At 44.6% G+C, this 16,422-nt stretch overlaps 1 protein-coding gene across 1 annotated transcript; it reads left to right on the top strand.

Moving 5' to 3' along the window:
- Window positions 1–1,218: 1,218 nt before the first annotated feature.
- Window positions 1,219–15,403, top strand: LOC117252172 (transcription termination factor 1-like). The gene is made up of 11 exons (XM_078171104.1): window positions 1,219–1,308; window positions 6,672–7,409; window positions 8,413–8,537; window positions 9,263–9,448; window positions 9,937–10,015; window positions 10,160–10,284; window positions 10,402–10,597; window positions 10,745–10,837; window positions 11,348–11,413; window positions 14,201–14,286; window positions 14,704–15,403. Exons 2-11 carry the CDS (start codon window positions 6,766–6,768, stop codon window positions 14,910–14,912), a joined length of 1,809 nt encoding a protein of 602 aa, XP_078027230.1. The 5' UTR covers window positions 1,219–1,308; window positions 6,672–6,765; the 3' UTR covers window positions 14,913–15,403.
- Window positions 15,404–16,422: the final 1,019 nt, after the last annotated feature.

Below are 16,422 nucleotides of genomic sequence, written 5' to 3'. Positions count from 1 at the left end.
TCTCACTCAGTCCAAGCTGTGATGTTGGAGGCTCATCAGCTGATCTCTGGTGTGGAGCCCTGACTTGACTCCACCAGGACAGGACGGAGGTCCGACACAATAAAGAACGTATGAAGCCATGTTGTCATAAATGTATCTGACCACACTGCTACAGGACGACCAACAGACGACCGTAAAGACAACATGACTAAGAGGAAACAAGGCCATAAAGACACAATACGACGAAGAGCGACTCTGACAGGCTGCCGGTGGAGACAGCGTCAGAGGAGAGTGAGGTCAGAGGTTTATACAAAATACATTTATTTATATAAAAACTGAAATGAACCAGCAATGAAATCAGAATATAAGCTAGAGTCAGAGATGTGACAAATCTCTGAACTCATCAAACACTGTAAAGCTTTGGAAACAGCTTCACAAAATAAATGTGTCACATGACCTCATCTGACAGGAAGTTTATGTCAGGTTCACATAATATTTGTTGTTGATTGGGCATTTAATTCTGTCATATGAACATCAAAACATCAAATACACTTTTCACTATTTACTATTACTTTTCAAAGTAAAAATCTAATTTTAAATTTAATTTGTTAAACTTCAATGAACTATGAAAAATAAATGTGGTGAACTGAGGTTTCTCAACAACTCTGAAACAGGAAGTGCTCTTTACTTCCCCTTTGACAGCTTCCTGTCAGACCCTCTGATGTCATCACTGTGTTTACGACTGAACTTTGACCACCACATCAACTGTGACATACAGAAACATTCATCACTATGTGATGTCACTGATTTACAACACATTTAAACACAGTGCATGCTGGGAAACTCTGCCCATTCAGACCCAACACGCCACATGTTAATGACAGTGATGTTTATTGGTCTTAAATTAATTAGGTGAAATCAGCTTCATGAAGTTCAGTCACACGAACTCATGTCCCTGCTGAGACGAGGTGTGATCGATCAGATCAGCTGTTACCTATCAGATATTGATCAGCTGTGAGCATCTGTTCTCTCTGACTTTAATAAGAACATCTAAGAACCACATTTAGTTCCTCTTCTGTTCTCTGACAAAAACCTGCAGGAACCTCAACAAGTCCTTCAACAAGTCCTTCATCCCTGTCCTGACCTGCTGGAGAGGAGTCAAAGAACTTAGTTACATTTCAAAGAACAGAAACTGGGTCAGAGTGAGACACCCCCCCCCCCCTTCCTGCTGCGCTTTAAGGCGCCCTGCGCATGCGCTGATGAAGAACAGGAAGTAAACAAGCAGCGTGTCTCGTTCAGGCCGCGTGCAGCCGCAGAAACAAACAGACGGTGAGTCAATAAATATATCAAATATGTAAAATATCCGGGTTCATGTCTGGATTCAGGGCCAGGACCAGACTCCTGCTCCGATAATCGAGTCTGCTCCCGGCTCTGGTTCCGGTTCTCCTCTGAGAGACGGTCTTATCTCCGGCTCTGGTCTCCCCCCGCGCGCTTAATACACAAACAACATGGCAGCGAGCGCTGAAGAACTCGTTCTCAAGAAAGGGAACGAGTTCTTCAGCGCTTTTGTGTGCTCACCTGTGTGTGTGTGTTCTAAGCGTTACCAACGCCAAGCTGGCAGACCCCCGAACCGTAGTAAATGGACCTCCAAAGACCATTAGCTCCTTTAGCTTGTGTTAGCTCGTTGTGGCAACGACACATAAACAACGGGACTTCGTCTGGGTTAAAGAACGGCACTTTATTTTCAGCACTGCAGGGATGATGCACAGCCTCTCTCATCAGTGTCTGACTTTTACATAGAGGGAAATAACTCAAAAACAGCATGCAGAACTGCGTAGGCTTCTTCACTGTGGCTGCTCGATGTAAACAACATAGCACATGCCTCACTTTCTTCCTGGGGCACATCCGTCTAACGTCACACACCACACCCGGCGCACTAACGTCTCATACCTCCTACATCAACTACACACATACACACACAAGCCACACACATCAGGCTCAGCCTGTAACATAAGGCTATTTAGTTTGTTTAATAAAAGGACAAGGTATAGACCTGTTCTATAGGAAAGGTAACCTTAAATGACTTCTGTTGTGATCCAATGTGATGGTCGGGGGAACAATGCCGTATGGGGTCCGGTGGAAAGTGATCACAGATCGCCATATATATTGCAAGAGATATGGTGCCCATATATAGGCTACTGTGAAAAGGCTGGGGTTTATTCACATGCTGAAAGCTTTGGACCCCAGGTATGTGCTACCAGGCTGCAAATATATATATATTTTTTTAACTAGGAGGGGGAAAAAATCGATTTAAATCATGAATGGGATTTTTTGTGAAAAAATCGGAGATTTTTTTTAGGCCATATTGCCCAGCCCTACTGGGCTCAGTGGTTCAGGTCTGGGCTCAGTGGTCCAGGTCACTGACTGTTGTCTGGTCTGTGTGTTTGTGTTGTTCAGGGTTCTGTGTTAAAGGTTCTCCTGAGGTCTGTAAGAAACCAGTCTTTATCACGTCCACTAACAGAACCACAGCAGTTCGGGTTCAGGTCTGGGGTCACGTTCGGGTTCAGGTCTGGGTTACAGAACCACTGTGATCAGCTGAACTGTTCTCTGAAGAACGACTGACACAGAGAAGAACAGTCTGATTTTACCCTTCTCTGTCTGAGAACACAGAGAACCATCAGATTATCAGTGAGTTAATAAACACAAACAGAACCTCAGAACAATAAACTGAGAAGAGTCAGAACCAGACACTACGGTCTCTTCATCAGGAGAACAGATCCTGCAGAACAAACGTCATACAGTCTATCTCTATACTTTTTATTCAACTGAGAAACTTTTAGAACTGAACTCTGTAAATTAAATTTAATAACTGAATTTAATTATTTAGATTTTTATTTCAGTAACATGTTCTGTAGGATCTGTTCTCCTAATGAAGGGACCGTAGTGTCTGGTTCTAACTGTTCTGTTTATTGTTCTGAGGTTCTGTCAGTGTTCATTAACTGAGGCTCACTGATCATCTGGTGCTGGTGGCTCTCAGACAGAGGAGGGTAAAACCAGATCTGCTGCTCAGTGTGTACGTTGCTACGCTACATCAGTCTGTACGCTGCTACGCTACATCAGTCTGTACGCTGCTACGCTACATCAGTCTGTACGCTGCTACGCTACATCAGTCTGTACGCTGCTACGCTACATGGGTCTGTATGCTGCTACGCTACATGGGTCTGTATGCTGCTACGCTACATCAGTCTGTACGCTGCTACGCTACATGGGTCTGTACACTGCTACGCTACATCAGTCTGTACGCTGCTACGCTACATGGGTCTGTACGCTGCTATGCTACATCACTCTGTACACTGCTACGCTACATCAGTCTGTACGCTGCTACGCTACATCAGTCTGTACGCTGCTACGCTACATGGGTCTGTATGCTGCTACGCTACATCAGTCTGTACGCTGCTACGCTACATGGGTCTGTATGCTGCTATGCTACATCAGTCTGTACGCTGCTACGCTACATGGGTCTGTATGCTGCTACGCTACATCAGTCTGTACGCTGCTACGCTACATGGGTCTGTACACTGCTACGCTACATCAGTCTGTACGCTGCTACGCTACATGGGTCTGTATGCTGCTATGCTACATCACTCTGTACACTGCTACGCTACATCAGTCTGTACGCTGCTATGCTACATCACTCTGTACACTGCTACGCTACATCAGTCTGTACGCTGCTATGCTACATCAGTCTGTACGCTGCTACGCTACATGGGTCTGTACGTTGCTACGCTACATCAGTCTGTACGCTGCTATGCTACATGGGTCTGTATGCTGCTATGCTACATCACTCTGTACGCTGCTACGCTACATCAGTCTGTACGTTGCTACGCTACATCAGTCTGTATGCTGCTACGCTACATGGGTCTGTACGCTGCTACGCTACATCGGTCTGTACACTGCTACACTACATCAGTCTGTACGCTGCTACGCTACATCAGTCTGTACACTGCTACGCTACATCAGTCTGTACACTGCTACGCTACATCAGTCTGTACGCTGCTACGCTACATCAGTCTGTACGCTGCTACGCTACATCAGTCTGTATGCTGCTACGCTACATGGGTCTGTACACTGCTACGCTACATGGGTCTGTACACTGCTACGCTACATCAGTCTGTACACTGCTACGCTACATCAGTCTGTACACTGCTACGCTACATCAGTCTGTACACTGCTACGCTACATCAGTCTGTACACTGCTACGCTACATCAGTCTGTACACTGCTACGCTACATCAGTCTGTACACTGCTACGCTACATCAGTCTGTACGCTGCTACGCTACATCAGTCTGTACACTGCTACGCTACATCAGTCTGTACGCTGCTACGCTACATCAGTCTGTATGCTGCTACGCTACATGGGTCTGTATGCTGCTACGCTACATCAGTCTGTACGCTGCTACGCTACATCAGTCTGTACACTGCTACACTACATCAGTCTGTATGCTGCTACGCTACATGGGTCTGTACACTGCTACGCTACATCAGTCTGTATGCTGCTACGCTACATCAGTCTGTACACTGCTACACTACATCAGTCTGTATGCTGCTACGCTACATCAGTCTGTACACTGCTACACTACATCAGTCTGTACGCTGCTACGCTACATCAGTCTGTACACTGCTACGCTACATCAGTCTGTATGCTGCTACGCTACATCAGTCTGTACACTGCTACGCTACATCAGTCTGTACACTGCTACGCTACATCAGTCTGTACACTGCTACGCTACATCAGTCTGTATGCTGCTACGCTACATCAGTCTGTACACTGCTACGCTACATGGGTCTGTACACTGCTACGCTACATCAGTCTGTACGCTGCTACGCTACATGGGTCTGTACACTGCTACGCTACATCAGTCTGTATGCTGCTACGCTACATCAGTCTGTACACTGCTACGCTACATGGGTCTGTACACTGCTACGCTACATCAGTCTGTACGCTGCTACGCTACATGGGTCTGTACACTGCTACGCTACATCAGTCTGTACACTGCTACGCTACATGGGTCTGTACACTGCTACGCTACATCAGTCATCGGCTCTCTCTCTCTCTCTCTCTCTCTCTCATCCTATTACTGCATCTTGCTAACTCGGCCATTCTGGATGTCACTAACTCGGCTTCTTCTCCGGAGCCTTTGTGCTCCACTGTCTCTCAGATTAACTCATATCACAGCGGTGCCTGGACAGTGTGACGTGTGTGGTTGTGCTGCTGCCGTGGTCCTGCCAGATGCCTCCTGCTGCTGCTGCCATCATTAGTCATTAGTCATACTTCTACTGTTATTATACACATATGACTATTGTCACACATGTATACTGCCAGATATTAATACATACTTTCAACATATTGTACCACAGTAGCCAGAACTATAACTATAATATTATTACTTTCATTAATGTTGTTGTAAGCTACTGTCATTACCTGCATCTCTCTCTCTCTCTCTCTCTCTCTCTCTCTCTCTCTCTCTCTCTCTCTCTCTCTCTCTCTCTCTCTCTCTCTCATTGTGTCATATGGATTACTGTTAATTTATTATGCTGATCTGTTCTGTACGACATCTATTGCACGTCTGTCCGTCCTGGAAGAGGGATCCCTCCTCAGTTGCTCTTCCTGAGGTTTCTACTGGTTTTTTTTCCCCGTTAAAGGGTTTTTTGGGGAGTTTTTCCTGATCAGCTGTGAGGGTCATAAGGACAGAGGGATGTCGTATGCTGTAAAGCCCTGTGAGGCAAATTGTGATTTGTGATATTGGGCTTTATAAATAAAATTGATTGATTGATTGATTGATTGATTGATCAGTCTGTACACTGCTACGCTACATCAGTCTGTACACTGCTACACCACATCAGTCTGTACACTGCTACACTACATGGGTCTGTACACTGCTACGCTACATCGGTCTGTACACTGCTACACTACATCAGTCTGTACACTGCTACGCTACATGGGTCAGTACACTGCTACGCTACATCGGTCTGTACACTGCTACGCTACATGGGTCTGTACGTTGCTACGCTACATCAGTCTGTACGCTGCTACGCTACATGGGTCTGTACACTGCTACGCTACATCAGTCTGTACACTGCTACGCTACATGGGTCTGTACACTGCTACGCTACATGGGTCTGTACGTTGCTACGCTACATCAGTCTGTACACTGCTACGCTACATGGGTCTGTACACTGCTACGCTACATCAGTCTGTACGCTGCTACGCTACATGGGTCTGTACACTGCTACGCTACATCAGTCTGTACACTGCTACGCTACATGGGTCTGTACGCTGCTACGCTACATCAGTCTGTACACTGCTACGCTACATGGGTCTGTACACTGCTACGCTACATGGGTCTGTACGCTGCTACGCTACATCAGTCTGTACACTGCTACGCTACATGGGTCTGTACGCTGCTACGCTACATCAGTCTGTACACTGCTACGCTACATGGGTCTGTACACTGCTACGCTACATGGGTCTGTACACTGCTACGCTACATCAGTCTGTACGCTGCTATACTACATCGAAATGAGACAGGAGGACGCAGTGAGACAGGAGGATGCAGGAGGACGCAGTGAGACAGGAGACACAGTGAGACTTGAGGACACCTTTAACCTGAACGTTGTTTCTTCTTTTACAGCTTCAGCAACAAACTGATCAACAGCATCAAGTCTGCACCTCCTCCATCACTTCCTCCTTCGTCATCTCCTCCATCACCTCCTCCTTCTTCTGTCATGAATCCTCCTGCAGATTGTCTCTCCCCTCAGAAGAAGAAGAGGAGGAGGTCAGAGATGGAGGAGTGTCCCACACCTGTGGACATCGAAACACCTGAGAAAGCAGAAAAGAAGAAGACGAGAGAGAAAGAGGAGGACAGTCTTCACCCTCCTCCTCCTCCTCCTGCTGATGTGAGCAGCCCGGAGAAGAAGAAGAAGAGGAAGAAGAAGAAGAGAATGGAAAGGCAGGAGGAGGAGGAGGTGAAGGAGGAGGTGCAGGACGCGGCAGAAACCAACACAGCAGAAAAGAAGAATAAGAAGAAAAAGAAACACAAGGAAGGGCATGGTGAGGAGAGCATCGCCATGGTAACAACAGACCATAACCACAGAGAGACAGACGACATTGCCACGAAGAAAAAGAATACGAAAGAAGAGAGTGTGGAGCAAGTCATGTCACAGGAAGGAGAGAAGAAGAAGAAGAAGAAGAGAGGGGAGAAAGTGATGTCACAGGAAGGAGGGACTGTAGGAGAGAAGAAGAGGAAGAAGGAGAGAGGGAAGGAGAGGAGAGGAGCAAAAGAGAAGGTGGGAGAGACGAAGAAGAGGACGACAGGAGGAGGAAGAGAAGGAGTGAAGAAGAAAAGAAGAGGAGCTGAAGGAGAGGAGCAGTAAGTTCTTCTGTTTATTATTTTTATTGTTATTAATGTAACTTGTCGTCGCAGTGAAACAGTGAAAGAAAACTTCTGAGATGTCAATAACGTCAGATATTCTGTTTACAAAGTTTTAAGTCTCAAAGTTACGATAAAGAAGTTTAAATGTTAGAAGAAAAGGAGTCTGCATTAACAGTGTCCATTATTAGATGATACAGTTGTAACGTTACATAAAGACATAACATCGTAAGAGAAAATCGTAACATAAAATACAGTCATAATGTTGTAAGATAAATAAGTCGTAATGTAAAATAATGTCTTAATATTGTGGGATAAAGTGGTTACAGAAAAGTCGTAATATTGTAAGATACATTTGTAACATTAAGATAAAGTTGCAATGTAAGAAAGTGTAAACATTGAAAGATGTACAATAAAAATCGTATTGTAATATTAAAGTTGTCACTTAAAAAAAATCAAAGTTGTAACATAAAATAAAGTCTTAATGTTTTAAGGTGAAGTTGTAAAGAAAGACAGAAGTTGTAAAGTTTAAGATAGAGCCATAACATTGTGAGATACATTCGTCACATTTTGGGAAGAAGTTGTAACAAAGTAGCAGTAACGTTGTAAGATAAAAGTCATAATGTTGTACGATACAGTCGTAGTGTTTTGAGATAAAGTCTAAAAGTTAGTCGTGATGTTGAGAGATTAAGATAAAACTTGTAGTGTTACATAAAGTCTTAACATTGTAAGATCAAAGCCATAATGTTGTATGATTTGTAACAGTTTGAGATAAAGTCTTAAAAAAAGATAGTTGTAACGTAAGATAAGTCACGATGTTGTACGATACAGTCATAGTGTTTTGAGATAAAGTCTTAAAGTCAATCGTGATGTTGTGAGATTAAGTCATAACATTGTAAGAAAGAAGTTGTATTGTAAAATTCGTTCGTGGTCCAATCATTGTGCAGTGTTTCTCTGGTCCAATCATAGCGCAGTGTTAACAGTGTATTTCCTGTGATGTCAGAGTGGACTGGGCATCATTAAAGGAGCTTCAGGAGTTTGTTCCAGGCGTGGAGAAGAAATCAGCTGATCAGATCAACAAACTGCTGAGATACGACCTGCAGCGCTTCAAGTACTTGAAACAACAAGGTACAAATACTGTAAACAACCAGGTGCAGATACTATAAATGATGAGGTAACGAGGTGCCGATACTGTAAACAACCAGGTGCCGATACCGTAAACAACGAGGTACCTATACTGCAAACAACAAGATACCTATACTGTAAACAACGAGGTAACGATACTGCAAACAACAAGGTACCTATACTGTAAACAACGAGGTAACGAGGTACCGATACTGTAAACAACCAGGTGCAGATACTATAAACGATGAGGTAACGAGGTGCCGATACTGTAAACAACGAGGTGCCGATACTGTAAACAACGAGGTACCTATACTGTAAACAACGAGGTACCTATACTGCAAACAACGAGGTACCTATACTGTAAACAACGAGGTACCTATACTGCAAACAACAAGGTACCTATACTGTAAACAACGAGGTACCTATACTGCAAACAACGAGGTACCTATACTGTAAACAACGAGGTACCGATACTGCAAACAACGAGGTACCTATACTGCAAACAACGAGGTACCGATACTGCAAACAACGAGGTACGGATACTGTAAACAACGAGGTACGGATACTGTAAACAACGAGGTACGGATACTGTAAACAACCAGGTGCCGGTACTGTAAACAACCAGGTGCCGATACTGTAAACAACCAGGTGCCGATACTGTAATCAGTCAGGTGTTTATGAGGACAATTCTTGAACTACTGCGTGTTCACCTGTCCTTCGTCCTCCAGGTGTGTCTTTGCGTCGGGGGCGGTGCTCTCAGGAAGAGAATCAGCGAATCAGAAAGAACGTGGCAGACTTCCTGGCTCTAACAGGCATCAGCTCGGCCAATCAGCTTCTGTTTCCTCAGAGGTACAAAGATCAGGAGGTAGAGATTAAGAAGCTGAGAGCACGACATCACTTCCTGGAGAGAATCGGTACGTAAAGAAACACAAACATCATGATTGGTGTGTGTGTGTGTGTGTGTGTGTGTGTGTGTGTGTGTGTGTGTGTGTATGTGTGTGTAGTACTGCAGTGTGGGTGTGTAGCACTGCTGTGTGTGTGTGTGTGTGTGTGTGTGTGTAGTGCTGCAGTGTGTTTGTGTGTAGTACTGCTGTGTGTGTGTGTGTGTGTGTATGTGTGTGTAGTACTGCAGTGTGGGTGTGTAGCACTGCTGTGTGTGTGTGTGTGTGTGTAGTGCTGCAGTGTGTTTGTGTGTAGTACTGCTGTGTTTGTGTGTAGTACTGCTGTGTGTGTGTGTGTGTGTATGTGTGTGTAGTACTGCAGTGTGGGTGTGTAGCACTGCTTTGGCCCTGTCTGAAACAAAGTTCTAATAAAACTTAACCCCATGAAACACAGACTGTCAATAGTTACTAATATAACCTCCATACATTAATCAACTTTCTGTCTCTCTGTGCCCGTCCAGCCGAGGGGATTCCTCGCACGTGCCATCAAGTTCACACAAGAGCCAAAAAGATTTTTGACGACAGAAACCACATGGGAAGGTCAGAGGTCAAACTGATTATGAGTCTGTTTCTGTACTCGGACAAAAACATTCTATGATCTATCTGTGGAACCCTCTGTATCTCCACATCCTGACTATGTGTTCTCTGTATGTTCATGTTCTACCTGTGGTCGTCCTGTTCCAGGTACTCAGAGGAGGAGGTGTGTTCTCTGATGAAGTTACAGAATCTCCACGGCAACGACTGGAGGAAGATCTCTGAGAAGATGGATCGCAGCGTATACTCTTTACAGAAACGCTTCGTCAGCCTCGGTAAACACCCATAACCTGAGGTTCTCTCAGGTTCTGTTACAACACTGGCGACGTCTTTATTCAGATGAGTTCTCTGCAGCTGTCACAGTAACCTGACCCTCACCTGTGTCCATCCAGCTGCAGGTCGCGGTTCGTGGAGTCCAGACGAGGAGTCTAGGTTGAAGCAGGCTCTGAAGGCCCACCTGGAGGTTCTGGTCCAGCAAAGCTCTACTGGTCCTGGTCTGAGCAGAGACCAGCTGTGTAACAACCTGCCCTGGAAGGAGATCAGTCAGCAGGTCGGGACCAGGTCCTGGAGCCAGTGTCGACTCAAGTGGTCAGTACACCTGCTGGGTTTCCTGCTATACTGGTAGTGGTACTGGTACTCATTCTGATACTGTAGGGTGTCCAGGTGTTCATTTGTTCAAGTTTCCAGTTCTTCAGTTGTCCAGGTGTCCAAGTGTGATGTCTGTGTGTCCTTCAGGTTCTCCCTCTTGAAGTCCAAACTGTCTTCAGGTGTCAGCACCTTCAACAGAGGACCTGAAGGACTTCAGGCTAAAATCCACCTCATCAACACGTAAGACAGCCTTTCACAATAAAAGCTCTGTTTCCTGTGGACATGGACAGGATATAACACATAGATCCGAAAGTATGTGGACAGTGTGTCTCAGACAGCCTGGAGACCCTTAAAAGGACAGTTCAGATGTTTGACCTGTGGCATGATACACTGCTGTGCTCACATGTAAGAACAGACGTTCTAAGGCTAAGAAAAAGTAGTGCCAGAGGAGTGTCACACAGTGTGGACAAACTGATGGTGATTTTATAAGGTGTCTAAAACGTGTCTTATTGTTGCTCCGCCCACAGCAGGACATCACTGAGCTTCTCTGAGATGAGACGACCGCTGTCTTCTCTAGGACACACACCAACTCCAAAATATCTGAACTGTCCCTTTAATTCATCCTTCATTAATGATTAATGTGATGTCACTTGTCATGTGATTACAGCTCCGTGTGGTTTAAACGTGTCATCCTATCAGGTACGATGATGATGATGATGATGATGAAGACAAACTAACTGTCTGTTTCAGGCTGTACAACATGCAGGTGAACGACATGGCTGACATCGACTGGGACGAGGTCGCTCACACCATCGGGTGAGTAAACGCAGGATTTTATTTTGCTCTCTGACAGTGATGACGATGATGATGATGAAGATGACGACATTAGTACTGGTGTCCTGATAGTAGTACTCATGTCCTGACAGTAGTACTCATGTGTCCTGACAGTAGTACTGGTACACAACATGTGTCCTGACAGTAGTACTCATGTGTCCTGACAGTAGTACTGGTACACAACATGTGTCCTGACAGTAGTACACAACATGTGTCCTGACAGTAGTGCTGATGTGTCTTGACAGTAGTACACAACATGTGTCCTGACAGTAGTACACATGTGTCCTAACAGTAGTACACGTGTCCTGACAGTAGTGCACGTGTCCTGACAGTAGTACTGAAGTGTTCTGACAGTAGTACTGAAGTGTCCTGACAGTAGTACACAACATGTGTCCTGACAGTAGTACACGTGTCCTGACAGTAGTGCACGTGTCCTGACAGTAGTACACATGTGTCCTGACAGTAGTACTGAAGTGTCCTGACAGTAGTACACGTGTCCTGACAGTAGTACTGAAGTGTCCTGACAGTAGTACACGTGTCCTGACAGTAGTACTGAAGTGTCCTGACAGTAGTACTGAAGTGTCCTGACAGTAGTACACGTGTCCTGACAGTAATACTGAAATGTCCTGATAGTAGTACTGAAGTGTCCTGACAGTAGTACATGTGTCCTGACAGTAATACTGAAGTGTCCTGACAGTAATACTAAAATGTCCTGACAGTAGTACTGAAGTGTCCTGACAGTAGTACACGTGTCCTGACAGTAATACTGAAGTGTCCTGACAGTAGTATACGTGTCCTGACAGTAGTACATGTGTCCTGACAGTAGTACTTAAGTGTCCTGACAGTAGTACTTAAGTGTCCTGACAGTAGTACTGATGTCCTGACAGTAGTACATGTGTCCTGACAGTAGTACTTAAGTGTCCTGACAGTAGTACACATGTCCTGACAGTAGTACATGTGTCCTGACAGTAGTACTGATGTGTCCTGACAGTAGTACTGATGTGTCCTGACAGTAGTACACGTGTCCTGACAGTAGTACATGTGTCCTGACAGTAGTACTGATGTGTCCTGACAGTAGTACTTAAGTGTCCTGACAGTAGTACTGAAGTGTCCTGACAGTAGTACTGATGTGTCCTGACAGTAGTACTGATGTGTCCTGACAGTAGTACACGTGTCCTGACAGTAATACTGAAGTGTCCTGACAGTAGTACACGTGTCCTGACAGTAGTACATGTGTCCTGACAGTAGTACTGATGTGTCCTGACAGTAGTACTTAAGTGTCCTGACAGTAGTACACATGTCCTGACAGTAGTACATGTGTCCTGACAGTAGTACATGTGTCCTGACAGTAGTACTGAAGTGTCCTGACAGTAGTACACGTGTCCTGACAGTAGTACATGTGTCCTGACAGTAGTACATGTGTCCTGACAGTAGTACACATGTCCTGACAGTAATACTGAAATGTCCTGACAGTAGTACTGATGTGTCCTGACAGTAGTACTTAAGTGTCCTGACAGTAATACTGAAGTGTCCTGACAGTAATACTGAAGTGTCCTGACAGTAGTACACGTGTCCTGACAGTAGTACACGTGTCCTGACAGTAGTACTGATGTGTCCTGACAGTAGTACTGAAGTGTCCTGACAGTAGTACACGTGTCCTGACAATAATACTGAAGTGTCCTGACAGTAATACTGAAGTGTCCTGACAGTAGTACACGTGTCCTGACAGTAGTACACATGTCCTGACAGTAGTACTGATGTGTCCTGACAGTAGTACTGATGTGTCCTGACAGTAGTACTGAAGTGTCCTGGCAGTAGTACACGTGTCCTGACAGTAGTACATGTGTCCTGACAGTAGTACTGATGTGTCCTGACAGTAGTACTTAAGTGTCCTGACAGTAGTACACGTGTCCTGACAGTAGTACTGATGTGTCCTGACAGTAGTACTGAAGTGTCCTGACAGTAGTACTGAAGTGTCCTGACAGTAGTACTGAAGTGTCCTGACAGTAGTACACGTGTCCTGACAGTAGTACTGATGTGTCCTGACAGTAGTACTTAAGTGTCCTGACAGTAGTACTGAAGTGTCCTGACAGTAGTACTGAAGTGTCCTGACAGTAGTACTGAAGTGTCCTGACAGTAGTACATGTGTCCTGACAGTAGTACACATGTCCTGACAGTAATACTGAAATGTCCTGACAGTAGTACTGAAGTGTCCTGACAGTAGTACTGAAGTGTCCTGACAGTAATACTGAAGTGTCCTGACAGTAGTACTGAAGTGTCCTGACAGTAGTACGTTTCCTGACAGCAGTACTGATGTGTCCTGACAGTAGTACTGATGTGTCCTGACAGTAGTACATGTATCCTGACAGTAGTACTGAAGTGTCCTGACAGTAGTACTGAAGTGTCCTGACAGTAATACTGAAGTGTCCTGACAGTAGTACTGAAGTGTCCTGACAGTAGTACGTTTCCTGACAGCAGTACTGATGTGTCCTGACAGTAGTACTGATGTGTCCTGACAGTAGTACATGTATCCTGACAGTAGTACTGAAGTGTCCTGACAGTAGTACTGAAGTGTCCTGACAGTAGTACTGAAGTGTCCTGACAGTAGTACACGTGTCCTGACAATAATACTGAAGTGTCCTGACAGTAGTACTGAAGTGTCCTGACAGTAGTACTGAAGTGTCCTGACAGTAGTACATGTGTCCTGACAGTAGTACTGAAGTGTCCTGACAGTAGTACTAACAGTCCTCCTGTGTTGTTGTGTTGCAGTAACGTGACTCCGTTGTGTGTACAGAAAAGTTTCCACAGACTGAAAGTTTCCAGAGTTCCCAATTGGACCAGTTTATCCTACGGAGGTACCTACTCGAGTAACCAATTACTCACTACTACTACAGTAATCTATTACTCACTTCTACAGTAATTTATTACTCATTACTACAGTACTCTTTTACTCACTTCTATAGTAATCTATTACTCACGACTACAGAATGTGGTACTATAGTAATCTATTACTCACCACAACAGTACTCTGTTACTTAGTACTTCATTATTCACTACTTCAGTATTCCATTATTCACTACTACAATACTCTATTACTCACTACTGCAGTACTGTTACTCAGTACTATAGTATTTCTCAGTGTGTAATGAAGTACCTTATGAAGTAATTAAAGTATTAACTTAAGTACTCTAATGGATCAAAGATACTCCGCTCTACAGACAGTGTTTAATGAATGTTGATGTAATGTGTGATGTCACTTCCTGTCTGCTCAGAGATCGTGGACTTCCTGCAGCTGAGGGTGGTTCCCGTCCTGAAGGAGAAGCTGAGGAGGCTCAGCAGGGAGGAGGAGCAGGAGGAGGCGCACAACGACACCAGCTACCTGCTGTCTGACATCATCGGCTCGCAAGATGGAGAGGACGACTTCATAGAGGTGGACAACAGTCAGCTGACCTCCGGCCAATCAGGACGAAGACGCCTGTAGAGAACAGCAGGCCCCGCCCCTTCTCCGATATGATTGGCTGGCTTCCTGTCAGAGTGTGGATGTGCACTGTTATCACGCCGGTGTATGCCTGCGATATGAGGTAGCAGAGTCTAACAGTTATGAGAGCCAACAGATCTGCTGTGGCGAAAGCGGCGTTGATGTCACCATGATCACATGACCCACACAGACACGTCGGACAGCGAGGTGATGATGTCATTTGGACTGATGTTAAATCAGATTGGGACGTTTCTGTTCGTACGAGTGAAACTTTGTCTGCTGGTGACACCATGCCTTTTTGTAATCGGCTGACGGTCACCTGTTCGCCGCCGCCAGCTGCCACACTTCCTGTAAACTGCTCCCTGACCCTCACTGCTCCAAGAGATAAACGGAACTCTGACATGGAGCCGTTGAACGAACTCAACAAACTTTCATTTTTAAAGTCTTTTTGAATTTGTGCTGATTTGGTTTTCTAATTAAATATTTACTTCCTGTTTCCTGTCTGAGCCTCTGTCAATCACCCACTCATCACTGATCAATACGTCATTGAGATTCACATTGTTAATTAATGCATTACAACAGAAAAGGGGGTTTATGTTTAAGGGCTTTTGAACTGACCAATAAGATTTAGGTGTAAAAATAAGGTGTTTATCTGTATCAGTTTAAAAGCCCTTAGATCTAGACCTCATTAAATATTCATTTAACATCCCATAACATATCCCTTAATCATTCCCTTAGTAACAGAACTTTTAATGACTGAATGAGCAAAGTTAAGGCTTAAGTTTCTTAAAGGTAAAAAGTTAAGGGACTCTCATTAAAGGGGAACTTACGAACTGACTTACCCGATTTTGACCAGCTGGATCTGGATGAGCCATTTGAATTTGATGAGCGCCCCTATTTATTTGAACACTGAGTGTTACATGTACACGGACGCAGAGCTCATTGAAACTGAAGAGCGGACGAGGAGAGAGAGGGAGCAGCAACAGGCAGAGGAACATGTCTGAATCCAGCTAAAGGTAAACACAGACGTTCATTTCTCCTTTCCGTTATGTTGTCAGATAATTATACTAACAATCCGAGCCTATCTGTGTGAAAAAAATGCACTTTTAGTGGATGTATTTTGACGTTGTTTGACGCTGTCTGAGTGCCCTATTATTTAATATAGCTGCAGGCAGGTCAGCCCTAGCTTCGTACTGGAGAAATGTCACATATTGAACATCCTATCACTCATTTAGACAAAAGGAGATCAGAAAATCGGGCCCAGGTTGAAAAAAACATTAGTTCCCCTTTCATCAGATTTAGGTTAGATTAATGGAGTTTATTAAGGGATTATTTATTATTATTTTCTGCATCAGCTGAGAGTTAGAACCCCTTAAGCCTGTCAAAGTACAATAACAGATACCTTAACTTCTCCAAAGGCGAAGGTAAACTGTGGGGTTAATGGATTATCTGCAGAGTTTAAGGGGGAAGTGAGATTTAAGGCCCAAATGTGATTGATGAATGAATGAATTAA

The sequence above is a fragment of the Epinephelus lanceolatus genome, chromosome 9 (assembly GCF_041903045.1).
Source record: "Epinephelus lanceolatus isolate andai-2023 chromosome 9, ASM4190304v1, whole genome shotgun sequence".
Classification (NCBI taxonomy): domain Eukaryota; kingdom Metazoa; phylum Chordata; class Actinopteri; order Perciformes; family Serranidae; genus Epinephelus; species Epinephelus lanceolatus.
Note: the sequence above shows the minus strand (reverse complement) of the source record. Positions and strands in the feature narration are given on the sequence as shown.